At 48.8% G+C, this 22,713-nt stretch overlaps 2 protein-coding genes across 3 annotated transcripts in view; both read right to left on the reverse strand.

Annotated features, from left to right (window-relative positions):
- wtip (WT1 interacting protein) overlaps positions 1–18,990 on the reverse strand; it is a 23,528-nt gene extending 4,538 nt beyond the window's left edge. The window contains exons 1-6 of the mRNA XM_062548977.1: positions 16,936–18,990; positions 11,254–11,355; positions 3,106–3,173; positions 1,075–1,137; positions 452–582; positions 158–209 (exon numbers count right to left, since the gene is read on the reverse strand). Of these exons, the coding sequence (XP_062404961.1) occupies positions 158–209; positions 452–582; positions 1,075–1,137; positions 3,106–3,173; positions 11,254–11,355; positions 16,936–18,448 (1,929 nt within the window). The 5' untranslated portion in view covers positions 18,449–18,990. The remainder of the gene's footprint in view (positions 1–157; positions 210–451; positions 583–1,074; positions 1,138–3,105; positions 3,174–11,253; positions 11,356–16,935) is intronic.
- Positions 18,991–19,374: 384 nt separating this feature from the next.
- Positions 19,375–22,241, reverse strand: sdr42e1 (short chain dehydrogenase/reductase family 42E, member 1). Of its 2 annotated transcripts, none has more exons than XM_062549774.1 (3): positions 22,171–22,241; positions 21,629–21,693; positions 19,375–21,123 (listed from the first exon to the last, which is right to left on the reverse strand). In XM_062549774.1, the coding sequence occupies exons 2-3, from the start codon at positions 21,688–21,690 to the stop codon at positions 20,025–20,027; spliced, it is 1,161 nt and encodes a 386-aa protein (XP_062405758.1). In that variant the 5' UTR covers positions 21,691–21,693; positions 22,171–22,241; the 3' UTR covers positions 19,375–20,024. The 2 variants fall into 2 exon arrangements, with proteins under 2 accessions (XP_062405758.1, XP_062405757.1); XM_062549773.1 differs by having other exon boundaries at positions 21,629–21,772; positions 22,171–22,214.
- Between the last annotated feature and the right edge of the window lie 472 nt (positions 22,242–22,713).

Raw genomic sequence — 22,713 nt, forward strand, 5'->3', positions numbered from 1 at the left:
TCATTAACATGAGGAGAGACTTTTCTTATCGTTGGCCAGTGTGGGCGCTTTTATCGTTATGGTTGTAGTTATCGTTATCGTTATCGTTATCGTTATCGTTATCGTTATGGTTATCGTTATCGTTCTTGGTGTGAACGGCCCTTAAACAGATCGTTACCTCAGCAGGCAGGATGGGCTGATTACAGGAGGCACATTTGGGTGCAAAAACCCTGTGGGGGAAAAAAAACACACATGTCAAAACCGCGTCGGTTACTCTTTGATTATCAGCGTGTAGCACAGCGCTCATGTTTTAGCTGTCTCTATAAACAGTGAGGATGATCGGAATATTTAGTGGACTCTGGAGGCCAGAGTAAATCTACTGGGGGGAAAAAAGCTCCTTTTGGAAAATGGCTGAAGAATGTGGTGCACTGAAAACAAGCGAGAGGGCCTGTTGAGCCGTGGCCAGCCTTACGTGTGGTAGTCCTTCACGCAGTAGATGTTATTCTCTACGTCCACTGTGAATGGCACACCATCCAGGCCCTCTTTGCAGACCACACAGCGGAAACAGCCGGGGTGGTAGGACTTGCCCAGTGCCTGCAAGATCTGCCAACGAATGAAGAAAAAAAAGAATAAAGAATGGATGTGTGTGTGTGTGTTTGTGTGTTTGTGTGTGTGTGTGTGTGTGTGTGTGTGTGTGTGTGAGAGAGAGAGAGAGAGAGAGAACATAAGGAGTATAAGCTTGTCCTGTCCACTGCTAACAATAACAATGAAGACAACTGTAACTATGACAATATGAAAGTCCACACTGACCAACTAGAAGGAAAGTCAGGAATATTCTTCATGATCATTATGGTGTGAAATTGGATTCTGATAGGCTATAAGAATTTCTATCGCTTACATAATTGCTCTGAGAGCGATCCCCAATGATATCATTCATGTCATTGTTGTTACAGTATGTGGTGTAGACACTGTTGACCATTAGCTAGAGTGATCATTAGCTAGAGTGATACTTAAAGCTGTAGATTTTACTGTTATCGTTCTCGTGGGCAGTGTGGACAAGCATTTTATTTTAATTAGTGTCACTATCATTCTTACCATCTCCATGATGAGGTGACCACACACAAAGCATTTCTCTGCTGTCTGTTGGAAGCCAGAGTACTGCAAAGGAGAGAAGCCTCTGTTAGTAAAGACATCTTGTGCAGGAGGATGCATGCAGAATATCTCTCCCAGGCCAACCACTCTATTTGTGCTACTGTTGTGCCCGGACCAGACAGCTCCTTCTCTGGTGTGATCCCCTCTGAGCACAGGCCCCAGGAGCCACGCTTCTCCTCCCACAGTCCTCCTACAGCAGCGGCTTCACCAGAGATCCTTAATTATTGACAAGATAGAGCAACGTAATGCATCTCTATGGAAGCAAAATTCGAACAGTTCCGGTCTGCTTAAAGGGGCGTGTTGCAAAGACGTCATAGTGGGATATCGATCTCTGTCAGATCGGCAACCCACACAAGCAGTGCATTTCGAATGTTAGCAGGTCTGCTTAAAGGGGGATTTAGCCCCCCTCCCCCTTGTGAAGACAGAACGCGGAAATGATGGAACGTTTGCGCCTCTCGCTCCGCTTTAACCCTCTCTGGCTTCACCCCTTTTCTCTTGTTCTCTCTCACAGTCTTCCTCTTCCTCTTCCTCTTGGTTTCCGGAGCACAGCTTCTGTTTCTGCACATTAAGCTGAGTGGGCAGGGGGGGCTGAGTGAGTTAGCGCCGACCCCCCCCCTCTCTCTCTCCGTCTCCTGCCGTCCGGATGCTCTCATCCCCATCAGTGCTGCCCTCTCTGCTTTCATCAGCTCGTTTCAAACGCGCGCCACTTCAAATGGCAGGCCAGGTGAGGCCAATCTCTGAGGCTGGAGCTCTGAATCGACAGCTGGGGTAGTTAATCACCTCAAGTCGTGGATTTTCATTTTGTGACAAGAGTTCATCTTCTAAGAAGCGCTCTGAATATAGAGTAGGATTCACCGCCCACGCCAGCCACTGCACATGCCACTGTGCTGCTACAGTATCCCTGACTGAGAGCCCCTTTTCATTCCACATTCCAGCTGATACAGCTGCATTGCTCTCCAGCATTGGAAAACATGAGCAGCGCTACAATGGCACACAGAGCCGAGAGACAAGGCAGACAGAAGGCCGTTGGGATGACAGCTCCACAGCTATGCCCACCAGGCTGCCATCTGGCCCCAGAGGTCGTGACCTGGATGGGGGCCGTGTCTGGGGGGTGAGGTGGGGCAGGCAGAGCAGGTGGAGAAGGGAGGAGATCTGGTCAATAGCAGGAAACCCTTCTGCCTCTGAAGATGCTACCATCTGCTGGACCCCTGGTGCTGCTAGGACAGCACTGGTCACTCGAGGAGGAGGAGGAGGAGGAGGAGGAGGAGGATGAAGCTTCATCATGTTCAGTATACGATGAAGGATATTCGATGGGAGTACCCTAATTCAATTTAAAGGCAATCTAGCATCGCATCCAAATTATACCAATCTTTTTAGATTACGCCAAATCTTGTTATCAGTTATGAGGAGCCAGAGGCTCATCTCTGTCTCATCTCTGGATTTGTTTTGTTTTTCAGTTAATAACTGATAATGAGCCTTCATAAAGAGCACCACTACACTTCTCCACAAATGTACGTGTGCTTTTTGTGATGTGGAGGTTGGGTGTGTAGCCGGGGCTAAATCACCCCAGCATGTCTCTCTCTGTGGTTTTGTGATGTGGAGGTTGGGTATGTAGCCGGGGCTAAATGACCCCAGCATGTCTCTCTCTCTGGCAGAAGTGTGGGCTGGGAGGTCAGAAGAGTGAGACCTGCAGTAGGCCGGCCCAGGCACTCCGCTCGGCCAGTAATTAGTGTTCAGGGGGCTCCTGGGGACGCGTGACCCTTAGGGACGTGAGGGCAAATTAGTGGCAACTGGGGGGTTGGTGATCAGCTTTAAAAGGCCACGGCATCTGCTCCCTCTGGAGAGTTGAACAATCTGCAGGACATCCCCCCTTTTCCTCTCCACACAAAGTAGTGAACACCAGTAGAAAACGTTACTGGTCACAACCTGTACTTAGCATGTCTCACACACACACACACACACACACACACTTACCAAAAAGTCCTCCTCACAGTAGACCTTCCCGTTGACATTGTAGAAGGCTTTCCCCCTTAGTCTTCTCCCTGCAATGACAAACAGACAAACATGAAGAAACCTCAACATTAGCTCTGGTTACCATGCCAATACCACAGGTATTTTTTGTCTTGATGTGTAAAACAGGAATACAATACCAGGAGAGTGACAGAGACACCTCTGTGTCGTGACCAAGACCCAGAAAGAATCCCACATTAAGCTCTAGGTATTCAGGTCTGCTGATAGTCAACAAAAGCCGCACATTCACAACAAAGGACCCACATGTCCATATGCAGTGGAGGAGACTCAGACAAGAGCCAGGGGAGCACACTGGAGACCCAGGGACACCCAGGGAGCTGGGGACCCATGGAGGAGACCCAGGGAGACCCATGGAGGAGACCCAGGGAGCTGGGGACCCATGGAGGAGACCCAGGGAGACCCATGGATGAGACCCAGGGAGACCCATGGAGGAGACCCATGGAGGAGACCCAGGGAGACCCATGGAGGAGACCCAGGGAGACCCATGGAGGAGACCCAGGGAGCTGGGGACCCATGGAGGAGACCCAGGGAGCTGGGGACCCAGGGAGGCCCACATCTGCCTCCCTACAGCACAGTGGCCGGGCTCAGGGCAGAAAAAGCAAAAGAGCTCCAACAATTCCGGCCCATCCGGGCAGCACACACCCCCCCCAGCTAGGGCCCATTGTGTGGAGCTCCCACTCAGAGGCCCGTCAGCAGACTCGGCTCTGACTCCTCACCATCTGGGCCCAACACCACCCCCCCCCACCCCTCACTGCCCCCTTTACATCTTATCAAAAACACGACAGGAACAATCTGCTGCCTCCACCCAGGTCCTGGCAGTCTTTCCCGTAAAGCCGGATTTTTCTTTTCTTTTTTTTTTTTTTTTCTTTCACATGCTGGAATTTCTGTGGTATTTCATCTTTATCATGACTGACCATGTCGGACCGTGACCTTGCAGTGTAAGCATACCACAGCCCCTTAGCTGCCCATGAGGGCCTTTGAAGTGAATCATCATCAGGCCCAGTCTGAATGCCAGCTAGCTGGTGAGGGGAGGAAGAAGCTGGGACAGAGTGAGATGAGAAGAGATGAACACAGACCCCCCCTCCCTGCCCCCTCCCTTCCCTTCCCTTCCCTTCCCTTCCCTTCCCTTCCCCCTCTCCGTTCCTATGCCTCCCCACATGTTTTGGCCTTTGCAACCCCATGCAAGCTTTTATTTCATGCGTGCCCATTCAAATGGGTTAAACGGGAGCCGAATCTTCCTTGGCAGCGCGATGACTTCACCCAGCCTGGCAGGCAGAGCACACGGACAGACCTCATGAATCGGGAAGGATTAGTCCGCTTTAATTGCTGTCCGGAGCTGCCATCCAGTTTATGGGGGTTTCAGCATGGGAAAGCAATGCCCCACACCCAACACACCACCCGCCCCCCCACGCTCTTTAAGTGCCCAAATTTATACTCTTGCGACATTCACACAAAGAGTCAGAAGCCACCGAGGTGGCAGGCGGAGAAGCGAACACCAAAATAGCTTTGACAATGAATGATTCTCTTCACACAGAAGGTGAGGTGGGAGAAATCATTAACGCGCCACCACATGAGAAGCTATTGCTGAAGTGTTGCTCAGCGTGCAAAGATTAGAGATGACGACTTTGTCTTTCTCGATAAAGTGCCACTTGGGTGAGCATTCCTGCTTCTTCTGTTTGTTTTTTTTTCTAAACAGTTGTGGACGAAGTTGACCAGCTTGCGTTGGGCGGGTATACCCAGCAGGGACGAGAAGCAGGGATAGACAGAGCAGAAGAAAGAGACAGAACACAGGGGTAGAGGTAGAGGGCGGGAGAGAAAAAGAAAGAAAGAGAGGCCTGAGCAAACGGGGACATTCTTTCTGCCTGAGGTCACTGGCTGGTCCCATTCACCCCCCCACCCCCCATACACACACACACACACACACACACACACACTGTGTCCCCTCCCCACAGTGAGGGGGAGAGAGGGGGAGGAGAGTCCAGCACTCTCTCGGGCTCCTTTGCCCCAGCCTTTGTAAGGGGAGCGAGTCTGACCACAGACAGAGCCGGGTGTCCTCGGCCTGCTACCCCACAGACCTGTAAGCACAGGGGGCGCCTCTACACACGGGGACCGGACGCTTGAGCTACTTGCCTTGTTTTGCTCATAGATGGGCGCAGCAGCTAACTCTGGCGTTTCGTATCACACACGGGGACCGTACGCTTGAGCTACTTGCCTTGTTTTGCTCGTAGATGGGCGCAGCAGCTAACTCTGGCGTTTCGTATCACACACGGGGACCGTACGCTTGAGCTACTTGCCTTGTTTTGCTCGTAGATGGGCGCAGCAGCTAACTCTGGCGTTTCGTATCACACACGGGGACCGTACGCTTGAGCTACTTGCCTTGTTTTGCTCGTAGATGGGCGCAGCAGCTAACTCTGGCGTTTCGTATCACACACGGGGACCGTACGCTTGAGCTACGTGCCTTGTTTTGCTCGTAGATGGGCGCAGCAGCTAACTTTGGCGTTTCGTATCACACACGGGGACCGTACGCTTGAGCTACTTGCCTTGTTTTGCTCGTAGATGGGCGCAGCAGCTAACTCTGGCGTTTCGTATCACACACGGGGACCGTACGCTTGAGCTACTTGCCTTGTTTTGCTCGTAGATGGGCGCAGCAGCTAACTCTGGCGTTTCGTATCACACACGGGGACCGTACGCTTGAGCTACTTGCCTTGTTTTGCTCGTAGATGGGCGCAGCAGCTAACTCTGGCGTTTCGTATCACAGGTCTGTTTCAGCAGAGACGTTCTTTATCACTCACAGAGTCAGCAACTAGACTCATCCTCAAAATGCTCTACACACACTTCCATGCTCAGATCTATGACCTGACCACTGGAGGAATCCCTTTCAATTGGGCAAGCGTGGCTCCCTTACGCACTGACAAACATGTCAGTCATTGTCAAATGTGGCAGCTTGCTGGTGAATACCACCAGCGTGCTAACAACTCCACGAGCAATGTCTCACGGTGTGCCTACAACACACAGTCCCACGGACGACCTCTAACAATATCAATGGACAAACAACAGCGGCCCTCCACAGGTGTTGCGTTATCACGCCGCAGTAGCTCGGCCCTCGCAGGCAGGAGGAAAGCTAATCTGCTAATCACCTGTACACAGAGCGCACTGTGCGCCAGGTGAGGTGAGGTGGGTGGGGTGGGAGTCCGTCATCCTCGCCGACAAAGGAGCCAATGTGTGCTGGCCGCGCCGCTCGGCTCTGCGCTGCTCTGGGCCCTGCGGCGGCGGCGGCCGAGGAGCCAGCTGATTGCTCTCAGACGAGTCACGGTCTCTGGGCCGTCACAGAGATCAAATCAGCCGCAGCCCAAACACATTACGGAGGCCTGGAGCTGTCGCTGGGAAAGGCCACCACGCACTGAGATCTCATGGGTCTTTTTTTTAATATCCGCCTCCTACGCCTACAGCTTTTGTGCTTTTTTCCCCTATAGCTGTAAAAGCCATTAGCAAGGGCTCTCAGTGGCGTGGAAGCCTAGACAGGCAGCAGCCAGATAGAAGCAGACACTCTCAAAACGTGTTATCCAGCTTTGATGTGGGCTGGATAATTAGCTTCATTAATGATACAGATATCACATTTCATCTACTGAACATCAGACGCACATTTGAATCAAGGGGACCATACCTGATCAATGCACCTGGCAGCTTGTAAGGGACACATACTGTTATAGCTGCCATTCCCCTTGAAGTGAACTGGAATGTGTGTTTATTTTTAAATGTGGTTATGCAAACACTAGACAAGGCCATGATCACAGCCTTGAGCTGTTATGCAACCTCACCTTTCAGCCTCCATCAACATCAACTCCTGTTGTCTTGACATTCATATCAATATAGGACAAATCAAATCGCCTCCCTCCCTCTCCCCCCACCTCTCTTTGTTCACTCAGGGCATAACAAGCTCCACACATTATGTAGCTCTCTCCAACTGGAGAAGGGGTGGGGGGTCTCCTTCCAGGTCTCTGGACTCTCCTCCCTTCCTGTCTACCCTGGCCCTACCTCTCCAGCCCACCCCACCCCACCTTACCCTCCGCCCTCTCCACCGAGAACAAGCGCCCCTTTATCACCTGCAGGTGGGTTGGGTTGAGCTGGGATGGGCACCGCTGTGGTGGGAACGGGGAGGTGTGTGTGTGTGGGAGGGGGGGGGGGGGGGGGGGTAGAGAGGGAGGGAGAAAGAGAGAGAGAGAGAGAGAGAGAGAGAGAGAATGAGAGAAAGACAGAGAAGGGGGGAGGACCACAAAGACAAAGAGAGATGTAGAGAGGAGAGAGCGTGGGGGGGGGGGGGGGGGGGGGCGAGGGGAGAGAGTGGGGTCTGCAGCTCCATGTGGGGGGGGGGGTGGGGGGGGGGCGAGGGGAGAGAGTGGGGTCTGCAGCTCCATGTGGTGGGTGGGGGGGGGGCGAGGGGAGAGAGTGGGGTCTGCAGCTCCATGTGGTGGGTGGGGGGGGGGGGGGGCGAGGGGAGAGAGTGGGGTCTGCAGCTCCATGTGGTGGGTGGGGGGGGGCGAGGGGAGAGAGTGGGGTCTGCAGCTCCATGTGGGGGGGGGTGGGGGGGGGCGAGGGGAGAGAGTGGGGTCTGCAGCTCCATGTGGTGGGTGGGGGGGGGCGAGGGGAGAGAGTGGGGTCTGCAGCTCCATGTGGTGGGTGGGGGGGGGGCGAGGGGAGAGAGTGGGGTCTGCAGCTCCATGTGGTGGGTGGGGGGGGGCGAGGGGAGAGAGTGGGGTCTGCAGCTCCATGTGGGGGGGGGTGGGGGGGGGCGAGGGGAGAGAGTGGGGTCTGCAGCTCCATGTGGAGGTGGCTGGAGGCGGGGGGGGTGGGGGGGGAGAGAGTGGGGTCTGCAGCTCCATGTGGAGGCGGCTGGAGGCGGGGGGGGTGGGGGGGGGAGAGAGTGGGGTCTGCAGCTCCATGTGGGGGGGGGTGGGGGGGGGCGAGGGGAGAGAGTGGGGTCTGCAGCTCCATGTGGAGGCGGCTGGAGGCGGGGGGGGTGGGGGGGGGAGAGAGTGGGGTCTGCAGCTCCATGTGGAGGCGGTGGTGGGTGGGGGGGGGCGAGGGGAGAGAGTGGGGTCTGCAGCTCCATGTGGTGGGTGGGGGGGGGCGAGGGGAGAGAGTGGGGTCTGCAGCTCCATGTGGTGGGTGGGGGGGGGCGAGGGGAGAGAGTGGGGTCTGCAGCTCCATGTGGAGGCGGCTGGAGGCGGTGACTCACTGGGCTGTGCGTGGGCTCTCCATGCAGACATGTGTGGGCCTGCTGCTACCACCGCTGCAGTCGGTACCTCCGCTCACCGAGACCGAGACCGAGACCGAGACCGAGACCGAGACCGAGACCGAGACCGAGACCGAGACCGAGACCGACGCGACGCCAGTCCAGCCATGATGGCCAGCGCTCAGACCCGTGGGAGGGCGGCGCAAACGAGGGGAGAAGAGGAACGACAGAGACGACGCACCCAAGCTGCAGCCTCACTGCTCCCAGAACAGCACTCCAACTCAGCAGAGCTGAGACACTTCCACACACTCCTGGCTGTCTGCACACACACGTCAGCCCAGAGACACCTCCAGGAGCGTGCTGCTGTTTCCTCCGTGTTTTTAAGCATGGTTATACATAGCAACAGACACAAAAGCTCCTGGCAGCATAATCTCTATCCCATTTGTAACCCAACTCCACTTTGAGAATATCAGTAAACAGGCCATTACAATAAGGCCCTGCCTCTCTGCATGTGGCTCAAAGACTGCTGTGGACAGGATACTTGTCCTTTCTTGTGAGGCAGAGGAAATACTCAGGGCCGCGGCTCCATTTAAGTCTTTGAACGGCAAATTGCTCTTTGTATTCTTGGTGGTGATCCAAACAGATCTGGGCTATTTTCTGGCTTCACTCCTCACGTGTGTGTCGGGTAGAAATGTTTTCACGGCGTTCACAGGGAGCCCGTGCCAGGTGCTATGAGCGCTTCAAGGGGCAGCATCATTTACTAGGTGTAGAAACGCAAGCCTTTTGGCAACGGCCAGAGAAGAGCGTACATGTGCAGTGCACGCATGTGTGTACGCCTGTGTGTGTCTGTGTGTGTGGACACACGTCGTTAAGCGCTGCCACTACAACAGAGGCACAAACAATTGAATCGCCATGGTGTCTCTGACAAAAGCCGCACATGTGAGAAAACAGAAATGAGAGCTGGTGAATGTGTGATTCACCTCTAAAAAACAGCCTCCACAAAGCTAGACTTGGGGGGGGGGGGGGGGGGTGGTGGACAAAAGGGCAGACATCTTGTTACTCATAGCTGGCGTATGAAAGGAGTTTGTGTTGGTGAGTGCGAGCCAGTCTGCATTTGTATGTGTAGTCTGGGGGGGGGGGGGGGGGTGGGTGGCTGGTTTTTTTTACATGTGTATGTAAGCGCGTAACGAGTGTTCTTGTGTGTGTGTGTGTGTGTGTGTGTGTGTGTGTGTGTGTGTGTGTGTGTGTGTGTGTGTGTGTGTGTGTCTGTGTGTGTGTGTCTGTGTGTGTGTGCGTGTGCCATTTACTCAGCGTTCGGAGCTGCTGTGCCTGATAAGCTGCCCTGGTACAATTTGTGACTGATTGAAGCCCTCATGGGAAGGCCTGCTGGAGTAAAAAAAAGGAGGAGGAGGAGAGGGGGGGTGTAGTTTGCATTCCTGGCCATTTTGTGAAAAAAAGGGTGCAACCATGGTAGTAAGCCAAGAGGAGGGCTCAATTATGCATGGTTAAACAAAGCCCCAGGCTACCGGTGAGCCCAGAGAGCTGTTGGGGAGTGCTCTGCTCTGCGTGGCCCAGCTCAATGCACACGGCCTCATTCAAGCATGCCCTGCCCTGGCACAATCTGGGCACTAACGAGAAGACACGGCGCGCAGCACGGCCCACATCAATCAGGACATGTGTTATGACAGCTGCGGGCACTTTGAATGTAAACCTCGCTGTGTGAGCAAAACCAAACACTGAACTTAGGAGCTTGTAAATCTCATTCAGAAGGACCCAAATGATACATGGGAGAGTTTACGCTGGAGACAAACACTCCTGAGAGGGCCTAAAGGAGGCGAGAAGCCATTAGGGACAGGGGCCCACATGATGGCCGTTCATCTGCACTGCGTCCAACAGAGAAACAGGCACAGCCTTTAATATATGGAGTTGGTAAAAGGTTGAAATGGAATCTTAATCCGACAATTCATTAAACTAAGGTTTCCATTTCTATTTCCTCCTGGATTTGAATTTGTATTCCACCCCCACCACTCTGAGCCGTGGGTAAAAAGCCAACAACGTTTTTTTTTTTTAAAGAGAATGCTTCCACTTTATGAGCATCAATATTTCACCGAGTTTCTAAATGACTAGCCTGCCACAAGAGAGGCTGAGAGGACACTGAAATGTCATCACCCTTCCGCTGAACATCCTGTCACTTGTGCTCGACTCATCTCTCCACAAAGCGAACCAACAAGGCATCAAAAAAAGGAATATGGGATTAGACTCTCTTTTCTGCCCTCTTTTCTTTGGTGAATACACTAAATTTACAATCATATGTCTACAATTACATGTTAATCATATGCATTTCCTGTAAAGCCACAGGAAACAGTATCCATGTACGACAGCGCAAATGAATGAAGGCGAGCTATGTGTGCGCTCTGCCCATCCACTCTCTCTTGTTTACACTTGAAACAGGAGAGCAGCTCAGGAGTCAGGTGACAGGCCAGCCCTGAAGCCAACTCTCATACATCCCCCCTCTGTGTCTCCCTCCCTCCGAACACACACACACACACACACACACACACACACAAGAGAGAGGGAGGGAGACAGAGAGGAGGCAACGATAAAAGCAACGAAGGAACCCGGGAACCTGACACTCCAAAAGTGAACATTTCTCCTTGTTCTCGGCAGACAGAGCGAGATAGAGAAAAGCCAGGATGTCTGTGGGGACCGAAAGGCATGCTGCCCGTCATGCTCATCCCTGGGCCCATTCAAACTCACACACTGCGCCCATTAGAGGACCGCGAACGAACGGCCATCTTGGCTGGACTCCGGTGTCCCTTCTCGACGACGGAGCTACTGAGTGTGTTCATGGCACTTACCACAAGAGCAGCAGGTGAAGCAGTTGGTGTGGTAGAGGTTGCCCATGGCCTGGCAGGCCTGGCTGGCTCCGTACACCCCCTTCCCACATTTGATGCAGATACCTAGAGAGGTACAGACAGAGGATCAGACACACTAAGCAGCAGCCTTCAATAACCATAGCAACAGTGAGGAATATTTAATGATGTTCAGAGTTGCTAGGCTGTGGAAACGGATAAAAATATACAAGCAAAAAAAAAACTTCAAACAAGCAAGCATGACAGTAGACTTTCCCCGAAAAAGCCTCATTGACCATTTTTCATTTGGTCTAATTACAGAAGATGTCAGCAACAGTCTCAAACATTTTGAAAACTCTGGTGAGACACAGTAAACAGAGTTCCTGCAGCAGCGGGCTTTCCTTTGTTCTCTGGCTGCTAGACGAGTGTTCAGCAGCAGACGGGCTTCGCTCGCTGGACTCAGGATGCGCCCGCCGCCTTACTGAAGTGTGAGTCAGCAGATCGACTGATGGCCATGCTCTCACGCACAAGATGGCCTCCCCTGGGGTCACATTCCACAACGAGTGCAGGGTCAAAGCCTGGGTGGGGTGAGCCCGGGGTCACCACACCCACCGGACACAACATCCCGAAAGGGGGCTGGCCGAAGCCCCCCCCCACACCCTCTGAGATGACATTAAATTGAGGAGGAAAGGCCATAATCATAAGCTCTATCTTAGATCGCAACTTTTAAAAACACAACAAAGGAGTGTCCCACACTGAACTTGAAGCACTAGAGTTGCGTTGTTTTCTTTATCTCCAACTGCTGGATAATACTATGCTTTAACTAAAGTTCACCAATCTCAAATTCCTCACTGAGCAAACTATAATGTCCCTCTTGCCTTCAGGGTTTGGATGGACAAGTTCAACTGGAGCAAACTCAAATATTGGCATATCCTCTTTAAACATTACAGACACATTACTGTCTCTGAAGTCAGTGTCAGTGATGACAAATAGTAACCATGATCTTGTGCAAACGCTTAGACACAGCAAGTGCAACACAAAGAAATCTACCCTGATCATGACGTTCTAAATTCAATAACTAATCACTAGATAATAGGGACCATACTCAAGGCATTTAAACCTTAATTATTAACATGTCTTTGAGCAAAGTGGCTTATTAATGGCCTCCATACTCTATACATAAGATAAACAATCTTCAATAGTGTAGGGCAAGGACAAATATGAAGCGGGAGCCTTTTTAAAGCTTATGTAGTAGCTCCACCATAGTCCATGTAAACGACCTAACTAGTGAACTAACAGAACAGAAATCCCTTTAGAGCATGACTCATACAAAAACAGAGGCTGCTAGACAACCTGGGTTGTGCTTGGACTAATCAATGAGATATGCATGGGCTGCATTGGAGTTAAACTGATCCAGCTAGGTGTGTGTCTCATGAAAGCATGTGAACTCAAGTGTGAGCTCCAGTTTTAGGTGCTGGATGGTGCCTGTTGAAGACAATAAGATGGAAATAGCAGAACAGACAAAATCTGTTACAGACCAAAACTATACTGCCTCATACCTTTGAACAGGCACCACATGATTCACCTCTCAGAAAACAACCAGTAAACAGGTAATTGTTAATTATTAGGTCACTGTATAGTGTAAACAACATCTATTTTTACTGTTTTGATATAACAAGGCTTTCATTTAATATCTACCTGTACCATAAGTAAGCATCTATTCTATAATTTGAGTTAACTTCACAAATTCCTTATAGTATAACTGATTTGAACTAAAATGTGTGCTATGTACTGTAGTATTCAATCTGGCCGCTGATTAAAGGCTACACCATTTACACAAAGTCTTCTTCAGACTGAGCCTTTGAAGCTTTCCAACAGTGGTTTTATGGGTCAAGAACAGGGCATATGCCCATGGAACAGTTGCGCTGGATTTATGATGGTGCAACAACATTCCTCTGAGCGGCAACGCAAGTGGCATGCTGGCATAACTCAGCCTGGCAAGGAGTGCCACAGTCCCACATCCGCTTCATCAAGGAAGACCCACCTGGCACTCACTGGCACTGCTTCGCCACCCTTTGCGATGAAAGAGCTCTTTCTTCTCTGGCTCAAAGGACTGTGCAACATGGTCTCAGTGCCTTGATAGCAAATGCTCTGACCTTGATATGAAACTATCTCAGCTCAGCATGTGCACGCACAGAGTACTGAAGGTCAGGAAGTAGCACCCGGTAGATTGACTCTGGGCTCCACACACCTTAAAGCTTATGGTACAGTAGTATCTTGCAGTAAGGAGAGTGGGAACATGAGAGTTTTTTTTCTCAACGTTCTCCAAGTCAAGGACACCTCCTAATTAGGGAAGATTGTGTCATTAAGCGTTAGACAACAATAGTAAGGTCTTTGTTCATTTGGAATTACATGCACTAACCCTCTGAAGCAGAGATTTGTGAACAATAAAACACTGATTTGCTATCTCAACAGCTGTTCCACAACACCTTTGTGTAGTTACACATATGCAACATACAGAAAGCATGAAGTCTCTCACCTACAACCTTATCATTCCATTATTCTGGACTTGGTAGTTATCTTCACTGAAAACAGTCCAACCCAGTATTAGGACATGCAATGTGCGCAAGTTGAGGGCTTTGCCCTAAGAGTGAACACTTGCGGCCAAATCAGCAGAGGGAAGACAATAACACTGCTATAACACTGCTGGCTGGGGAAACATGTTCCAAGCATCTTCTGACGATTTCCAAAACCTCTATGCAGGCCCTGCAGGGCCCTACAGCACGGATGTGGTCAGTATTTACATCACAGAGGGGAGAGTGCAGAGCTGGAAACTTTCTTTTGTAATCCCCAGTGGATACAGTGTCCAATTTGATGAGGGAGGATAAAGCAGCAAGAAAAAAGCTTGCTTCCAATGCCCACATTCAATTGTGAACAGGGAAGAAAATTCCCAAAAGTGCTTAGACAGTTCTCTTGAAGTGTGAAGGAATAGATTCTCCGAGGAGCCTCGTACACAATATTTCTTAGAGCCCTGCAGTCATTGCTTGAATTAAAATCAACCAAACGCGGAAGCACACATTAATAAATTGACCCCACAGTGTGTATGTATGCGAAAGAAAGATGGCCAGCATAATCTCAGTCATTTTTGCAAACATGTCTGTCACCACCATGTGCATGTGCATGACTCCAATCATTATCATTCTGAGCAGGTGATCAGGCTTGACCCCCACTGGCCATGTCTGGCCCGGGAGCCAAGATGGTGTGCCAAGTGTCTGGTGCTGGCGGCCTCCCTACTGGCTGAGTGATGAAGGGCCTCAGAAGGAGGGGGTGCTGCCGGGGAGGGTCCCCCGCTCCCGCTCCCGACTCCGAGCTTGGCACCACCTCCACCCTGCCCCAGCTGTTGATTCACAGCCCGCTAGCCCGCCACAACAAACAGAGGCCACACAGGGACCTCAACGGGAGGAGCACCCGGTATGACTGCAGGAAATCTCAATGGCCCGGCCGATCGATTTCTCCGCCGTTGCCAGGGAAACACGAGCAGGCTCGCTCAGACCCCAATGTGAGGACTTTCTGTCTGCCTTCACTGGCCTCACCTGCTCCATGAAAGAGCCTCCTCTGCACCCACAGCTCTCAGCTCTCAGGGCACACATTACTGTTTGTCTCCACCTATACAAGGAGGAGATTGGAGGGACCAAAGTCTCCCAGCTCAGTCCTGTGCAGAATGATTTCAAGTTTCCCCCTAAAAATCTGCCGCGTAAGAGCTGGTTGACCCATACAGAAGAGACGAAAAGGACTCGAGCGCTTAGGACGCAATGCAGGCTGCGGAGACAAAAAAACTTCCAGAGGTCAACTCCAATGGCCATTTTCAGCAAGCAAAACGACTGAATCACTCAGGGGAATCTGGTACGACAGAACAGAAGGCCCCATTCAGCTCCACTCAGTGCTGTGTAAACGTTAGCACTGCCAAAACAGAAATTAGTATTTCCCTGCAAAAGGGAACTCTTATCTTCTACAAGGGCAGTTGGTGTTAGCATTTCAGAGTACACATGCTATTTGTTATGGTGGCAAAAGGAGCTAAATAAGATGACAATACTAAAGCAGTGGCATTTAGTTACACTGAGAAAAGCCTGCACACACACTGACATGAGTTACGCTTCACACAAGCAGCCATTGTGCCCCGATGTCCCACCGTGCTATGAGGCTGCAGGCTTAAATGCAGTGGTGAAAAATCAATTATAGCAGGTTTCAATAACATTCAGTGAATCGTGAGCTTATTTTTAAGCATATTGGTTTTTTTGTGTGTGTGTTTTTTTTTTTTTTTTTTAAAGTTCATACAGAAATAGACATGTCGTGTTTTCTCATGTTATTGTGTACGGCTATGTAGTTTGAGTACCAGAACTTTTTCCCCAACATCAGGATTTGATGAGAACACCTACAGGGTACAAATGCTGTGCATGGGAGCCTCTGAATATGCCACCCAACAGTGAGACAATTTGGGTCTGTGCAACTCTCTCACTGGTTCCATTTCTGGCTGTTGACTTAATGCTTTAGACCAATTAAGCAATCAGAAAGTGTGTCTAGTCTACAGAGTCAACTAGGCTATAATAATCATTTGCAGTGTACAGTACTACCCAAATTGTGCAGTCTTGTTGTGTCCGGCCTACCTTACCAACAATGCACAACAACCCATATAATGTGATCTGCCTTCACATCCAGTTTGACTTTTAAAGAGATGCTGATGGTGTGTTGTTTGAATAATGCTGCATACTGACCCCATGTTGTAGCCTACATTTCCAATAATTGAATCTTGATTTGTTCTATTCGCAGCATAACATGAATTTCATTATGGGTATTGGGGAAAGAATGCCAGGGCTGTCTTCAGATGGCATCTTCTAAAGACCTGTTTGACTAATCAAAAATAAGGAAATCAGGTTTCCAGGCTTGTTCTTTTAGTGGAGCAAAGCTCAGCTTGGTGTGGGTGGGGTGTGTTGGATAGCACTTCCCAAACATCACTTGGGTCTTCCCACAACACAACACAACACAACACAACACAACACACTGGCAGCGGCCATGGACTCTCCTCAGCGAGCCAAGAACCACCAAATGAATGATGATTGGATTGTGGTGGCCCGGGGCCTCCTACCACCAATCACTGATCAGCCAGCTCCACAGCCACAACAGGCCACATAACTCAGTTGATGCTCCAGTTCCCCTGGGGCTGAGACTGCCGAATTATCACCTTGCTGCACACGAGAAGACTATCCTGCATGGAAAATACACACACGAAAAGACTATCCTGCATGGAAAATACAGTCCATGGCTAACTTATTAAGTCACATATGTTCTTTGTTTAAAGGAACAGTCCCGTGAAAGACAATAGGAGTGTATAGGCCTAAAAGTGATCTAAAGTAAATATGTAGGTGAAAGACAACTGCACTTTAAGCATGTTCCCCATATACCACTTGATATACCTGTTCAGGACTCAATGAGAAAGCGCGGCTTGACAGAAATGGCTTTCATCAATCACAAGATCCTTTTAAGAATTCATAGAACAGGGAAGGGATGGATAATATCACACTCATCATGGCTCCTTTACAAATCCCCATTTCGTAAATTCATAGAACATTAGCAAACTGATATTGAGTAGTATCATCAGATCAGAACCAAATGAGCAGGTGAAACACTTACCAAAATATTCTTTTTTCATGTGCATCTCTAGTTCCTTTTCCAGCTCCAAGGTGAGCGCCTCAAGCCGCCTCTCGGCTTGACTTGGTCCACTGTCCCGACATGGGGTGACCTGGTAAGGCAACTTAAACCTTTGTCCTGCAGGTTGACTTTTAGAGGTTATGCTGTAATTAAAAGATGTTGGTTGGCCAGTGCTCACATCAGTGTTAATTCCAAGCTGCGTTGACAGCTGTTGGGACTGTTGTTGTGGCTCTTGAATTACTGGGAATGTTTGAAGATGCACTCGGTTTTGGAGGCCATTCGTGTCCCCAAAGTCCTCAATCAACGCGTCCTCCTGTAAACCAGGTCCCAGCATTGAAGACCTTGGCGAGGGAAGCTGAAGTTCTGGGTACGTGCTCATAGATCCCCTTGAGCTGCGGGAACTTCTCGAGCTGTGACTGGAGATGCTGGAGCGAGGGCTCACGACGCAGTTAGCCGCTACGCCAGGTCTTACATTTCCTTCCTGGCTGCAGATGCTCGAGCGAGGGCTGGCTACAGGCATGCCGTGCACCACTGCAGCCTCCAGGTCGTGGTTAGTTGGGGGCATATATCTAGAGTCAGAATAACTAGACCGAGGACTTGTGGTGCTGTATTGGCTTGCCGTGCTCGACCTCGGGCTAATATGTCTCTGATCATACCCCATACTAATACCACTAGTGCGGTTGCTACTTGGTTTACTACCACAGTCATAGCTGTTCAGACTGGCCCTCGGGCTGGAATGTTTACTTGTGTCGCTGGCTGTGCTTGCATAGCTAGACCGGGGGCTAAGCGCACTCGACCCATCACAGTGCACCAGACTTGATCGGGGACTAGTATACTTGTCCTGTCCAGGTACCACTAAACTTGTCCGAGGACTGCTGACACTCGATCTCGGGCTTGAATGTTTACTTTGCTCCTGAGAGGACAAAGACGAGGCTAAACTGGACCGTGGGCTGGTTGCATTGTACCTGCCGTCGTGGTTAGTGCCAACACAGACACTATTGCTTCTACTACCCGATAATGGCACTTGCTTATTCAACACAACACCATCATACGCGCAGCCGGTGCTGTACCTGTGTCCCTGTACCTCCAAGGAGTATCTCCTGTGTCGCTCTGACGCTCCTCCACTGTAGCACGGGAGCGCAACTTCTGATTTGGTGCAATAGCCATCTTCAATGTATCCAGCATCTCTTTGAGGGGTACAAAAATCCAAAGGCACGTTTCGATTACCGTTCACAGAGCGCACAGGAGCCGCGTTATACACTTTATTCCCTGACATGTAATTTTCCACAGAGTGAAGCTGTTGGTGAGGCACCGAGCTACCATTCATTCGCTTACTTTTCTGTTCAGTTATCACTGGAGTCGGAAAATCCAAATCAGGATTGATTGCCATTCCCTCTCTTGAAGTAAAAATTCCATCTTGATACGGTTCGTACAACGATAGATCCTCCATTAATTTACTAGCTCTATGTCCCAAATCATCCTCATAGTGATCCATGGTTTGCTGTCGAGAGGATAACAAGTTCAGAGACAGAGAGCGAGTACACTAATCGGCCAGCCAACTACCGAGTAAGAGATGGCAGAAAATGCATTTCACATGGAAATCACAACAAAACGCTGGCTCAGTGTAGCCATTACCGCTGTTTCACAAAAACTACAAGTCTTGTCTGCAATCTCCTTAGAATGCATGTCCCCCGCCTTCGAAGATACGGCGATACACCCGTTAAACAAAGTTTGAACAACAGGAGACGTTTGTCAATTTCAGTTTTTGTTAAGTTGAAAGGTCTTTACAGTCAATGGCGCGCTCCGCGGAGGAATTTTCTTCCGTTGATTTTGCTTGTTTTTCCAAACATTGTTGTTGTAAAATCCCAAGTCAAGCAAAATACTTGTGCTAAGAATTCCCGGGCAACTCAACAGATGTTCAGGCAAACCGAGGCAAAACATCTCCGTATTAAATTAAGCGCACGGGACTCGTTTCTGTAGAAGGAATGCGAGGAAGTACACAGGGTGCACTGCGTCTCTCTGGAATGTGGTTAATGCTGGAGCGAAACAATGACTGCGACCAACTCAGCAAGGGGGTGCCGAGTTTTGAAAAAGTCTGCCCGAGAGGGTATGTCTCCGCATTCATCTGCTGGGCTCTGAAAAACATCGAACGATTCTCACCTGGTTCCATTGCCCTCGGCTAAAAGAAAAAGCATGGCCTATTGCATGCAGAACTTTCCATATATGAATAAAACTGAGTCTACATAAACACATATTTGCTTTTTGAAAGGTGCGCAACTGAAACATTGTAACATCAGTACAGTCCTCAAGTGTTAAATTGCAAATGCAATATTCCAGGAAGGCTATTTACACCACATATATCAAATTTCATCCTTTGCACTGTAGAATATTTTCTTATGGACAAACACGGTCTTCAGACAATTTCTGTAAGTTATTTTTATTGATAGACATACAGTTATTGTTTCACAAAACAGGCACATCTCTGAATTTAAACCTGTACATAAAGGCCTAGATGAACCATCATCACCCCTTTCCAAACACTGCGGTCCTACGCACATAATATTGACCACAAAAAAAAAATCCAGATAATCTTGCTCGCAGATCGAAATGTAGCCATTTTGCTTTCATTTGATTCTCAATTATTTTATCCAAAATAATCAATATCAAATCAATATCCAATATTACACTAAAGGCTATTAAGAATGCTGAATGATAAAATGATACAAAAAAAGAATGTGGAAGAAATTAAAATGTTTATTCTTTAAGTGTTAGTGATGTTTAATAATACCATAAACACCTTAAAACATGTAAACATTTGAGCTGATGGAGAAATCACCAGATTAAAAAGAGGTAGCTATACATTTTGTTCAAGGTTTTGAAATTTGTCAGAAAATGTCATGCCCCATAACAGATCTTTACAGTTTATCCAAGGAGAACAAATGTCTTGGAAACAGCAAAATAGAAATACTCCCAGTCTATTTAAGTTGTACACTATGTAGAATGAGTTTGCATGCATGGATGCTTTGCTGTGCCTGGGACAAAAACTTCTTGGTTTTTGTCAAATGTAAAACTCACTGTCCCACAACAGGAAGGTATGAGAGTATCACAGCTACAAAGGCAACTATGATTAACACATCCAAGATGAACCGTTTTGTTGAGGAAGCTCTTTGTTTTTTGCCATGGCCTTTACTTTTGAACCAGTTCACAACTTCCTCCATGTTATACTCTTGAGGCTCATACCCCAGCTCTCTCTTGGACTTCTCCATTCGGAAATAATGGGTCACGCCAGTCTTATAGACTTCTGTACGAGTGAGCAAAGGCTGAAAGTTGTAGATGGGACCCACTAGGTGATGAACCATCTCAGTGAGGAATGCAAAGAAATATATCAGAGACACAGGCAAACGCACTTTAGGAAACGTATACCCCAAACCTTCCACTAAAGGTCTAAAGAACTCAAAATTGTTTACAGGCTTGCCATCAGATATGAAGTAGGGCTGTCCAGCGGCGCAGTATCCCTGCCCTTTTGTCAAGGCCTTGGCTGCCAATTCATGTGCTGACACCAGGTTATCAACATGAACAAATTCCACCAGGCTGCTAGGATCGCCATACACAAACCGGAAGATGCCACTCTCAATGTAGCCCACAATTCTTGGCAGGTGTCTCTGTTCTCCGGGGCCATATATCCCAGCTGGGCGCAGGGCACAGGTTCTTATCACACCCAAGCCATTTGTTAGCGCAGTGCCATTGGCTTTGAGAACCTCCATCTCTGCAAGGGATTTAGTCCTAGAATAATGATCGGGATGGAGGTGGAGAGGCAGGTACGGAAGAGTTTCATCCCCTCCCTCGATGACTTGGCCACCAAAGACCACATTAAAGGTGCTAGTGTACACTAGTCTGGGAACACTGCACTCTATACAGGCTTTGAGGACATTCTCAGTGCCTTTCACATTCACCTGCTCAATCAGTTGTCGATTTAACTGTTCTCTCCCTGACATACCATAAGAGGCAAGGTGAAATACACAATCTACTCCACAGACTACCTTCAGCACCTGGTTATAATCGCGAATGTCTCCCTGGTGGAACACCATGCCCTCTGGTAAATCCTGGCCTGGAGGCTGCACATCGAACAGAACAACTTTGCCTCCCTCATTGTAAAGTTTGCATGCAAGACTGTGGAAAAAAAACAAAATGCACGGGTCATAAGCACACAGTTACACAATCAAGTTGTGTCTTACAGTCAGGCTACGCCAGGTACGTAACTGAAGCGTTTCGTGCGCGGAGCTTCCACTAATCAATGAAACTGGCTGCACCTGACAGGCTATGATCGAGAAAAAAAGTCTCCTAAAAATATTTGTACAGAGCGCTTCAATTGCGGACCCCGTGTAGCCCAGCTGTTAGATGACGGACTGTCTTAAATGGTTGTTGATTACAGGCTACTGGCTGTTACTCGCTATTAATCATTCTACCATTATGTTTTTTAAAAACAGAACTATTCCTCTTGATGATTTAAAACCGGTAATTTGGCTCCCTCTTGTGGTCTTTGTTGGCTATTAAATAGACCATTATGAAAGGAGACAGTGAGGAGCATATAGAGAATACTTTGCGATTACATTAAGGGACAAACGGACAGGAGAAAAAGCTGTATTTCGCTTCAGTAGACTATAGGCCTACTTACCGAAAGCCAAAATATCCTCCTCCTCCAGTGATAAGGAATGTCTCAGTCTGTGTAGTTTCCATAGTCTTGTGAGAATAAAAGAAAGAAACTGGGCTCTTACAAACAGAATAGCTCATCTGTCACTTTTCACCTACAGTAGGCTATCTGCAGAAATTAAGAATGCATGAGTTGTAAACGGACAGCAATACCAATTTGGTTTAGGCTATCGTGTCACATTGTTCTGCAAAACAACAATATATCACAGATCACTAAATCAAGACAGTGGCCTGACATTTGGTAGGTAGCTGGTTAAACTGAGTCAAAACTAAGCAATCCAAAATATAGCCAGCTCAACCTGGACTGACAGGAGGCACCACTGTAGTTTTGCAATAACCAGTCTCGCCTCGACCTCTCAGTTAACAGCATTTTAATGCAATAGGATCGGTACTCGGCAATAGGTGTTTAGCTAGCCTACAATCTATTCAGTTCTGTTTATAACCCTGGCATAATTGAAAGTAGTAAAAACCAAACAAAAAGTCCACACGTAATTTAAAAAGCATTACCTTCCAGGGGCATCACTTCCTTGAGAGTAGAACTTCTTCGTGGGATGCCCCCTATCTGCGATAGCGGTAATGTAGGCTTATGTGCTCTTTTACGTCGCTTATTGGTCTGGAGGGAAAGTGAGATACAGTAGATAGGGTAACCTACGTAGACCTGGAAGCTTTTCCATTTCAATCTATAAATGTTTAATTAGCTGCTACAATTATGTTTGTGCTCTATAGTGGGGGAAAAAGCATAACGGGCTCGTCGAATGTAGACTATTTTCAATGGATCTATTTTGCCTGATGTTGAAGAGTCAGTGATGTATAAAGTACTAGAGATCCAGACTTGAGTAGAAGTACAAGTGCTCTATCAAAAAAGTGACTTAGAAGTAGAAGTGCTCTTTAAAAACCGTACTTAAGTGGAAGTACTAAAGTATTACACATGTTTTGTACTTAAGTATTGCAAGTAGTTTTTTTTTTAAATACTACTCAAGTACTGAAAGTAAAAGTAGAAGTATTGTGTAATTAGCTGATTTGCGAACGAGATGGGTGCAAAAGGTATCA

The sequence above is a fragment of the Sardina pilchardus genome, chromosome 11, assembly GCF_963854185.1.
Source record: "Sardina pilchardus chromosome 11, fSarPil1.1, whole genome shotgun sequence".
Lineage (NCBI taxonomy): Eukaryota > Metazoa > Chordata > Actinopteri > Clupeiformes > Clupeidae > Sardina > Sardina pilchardus.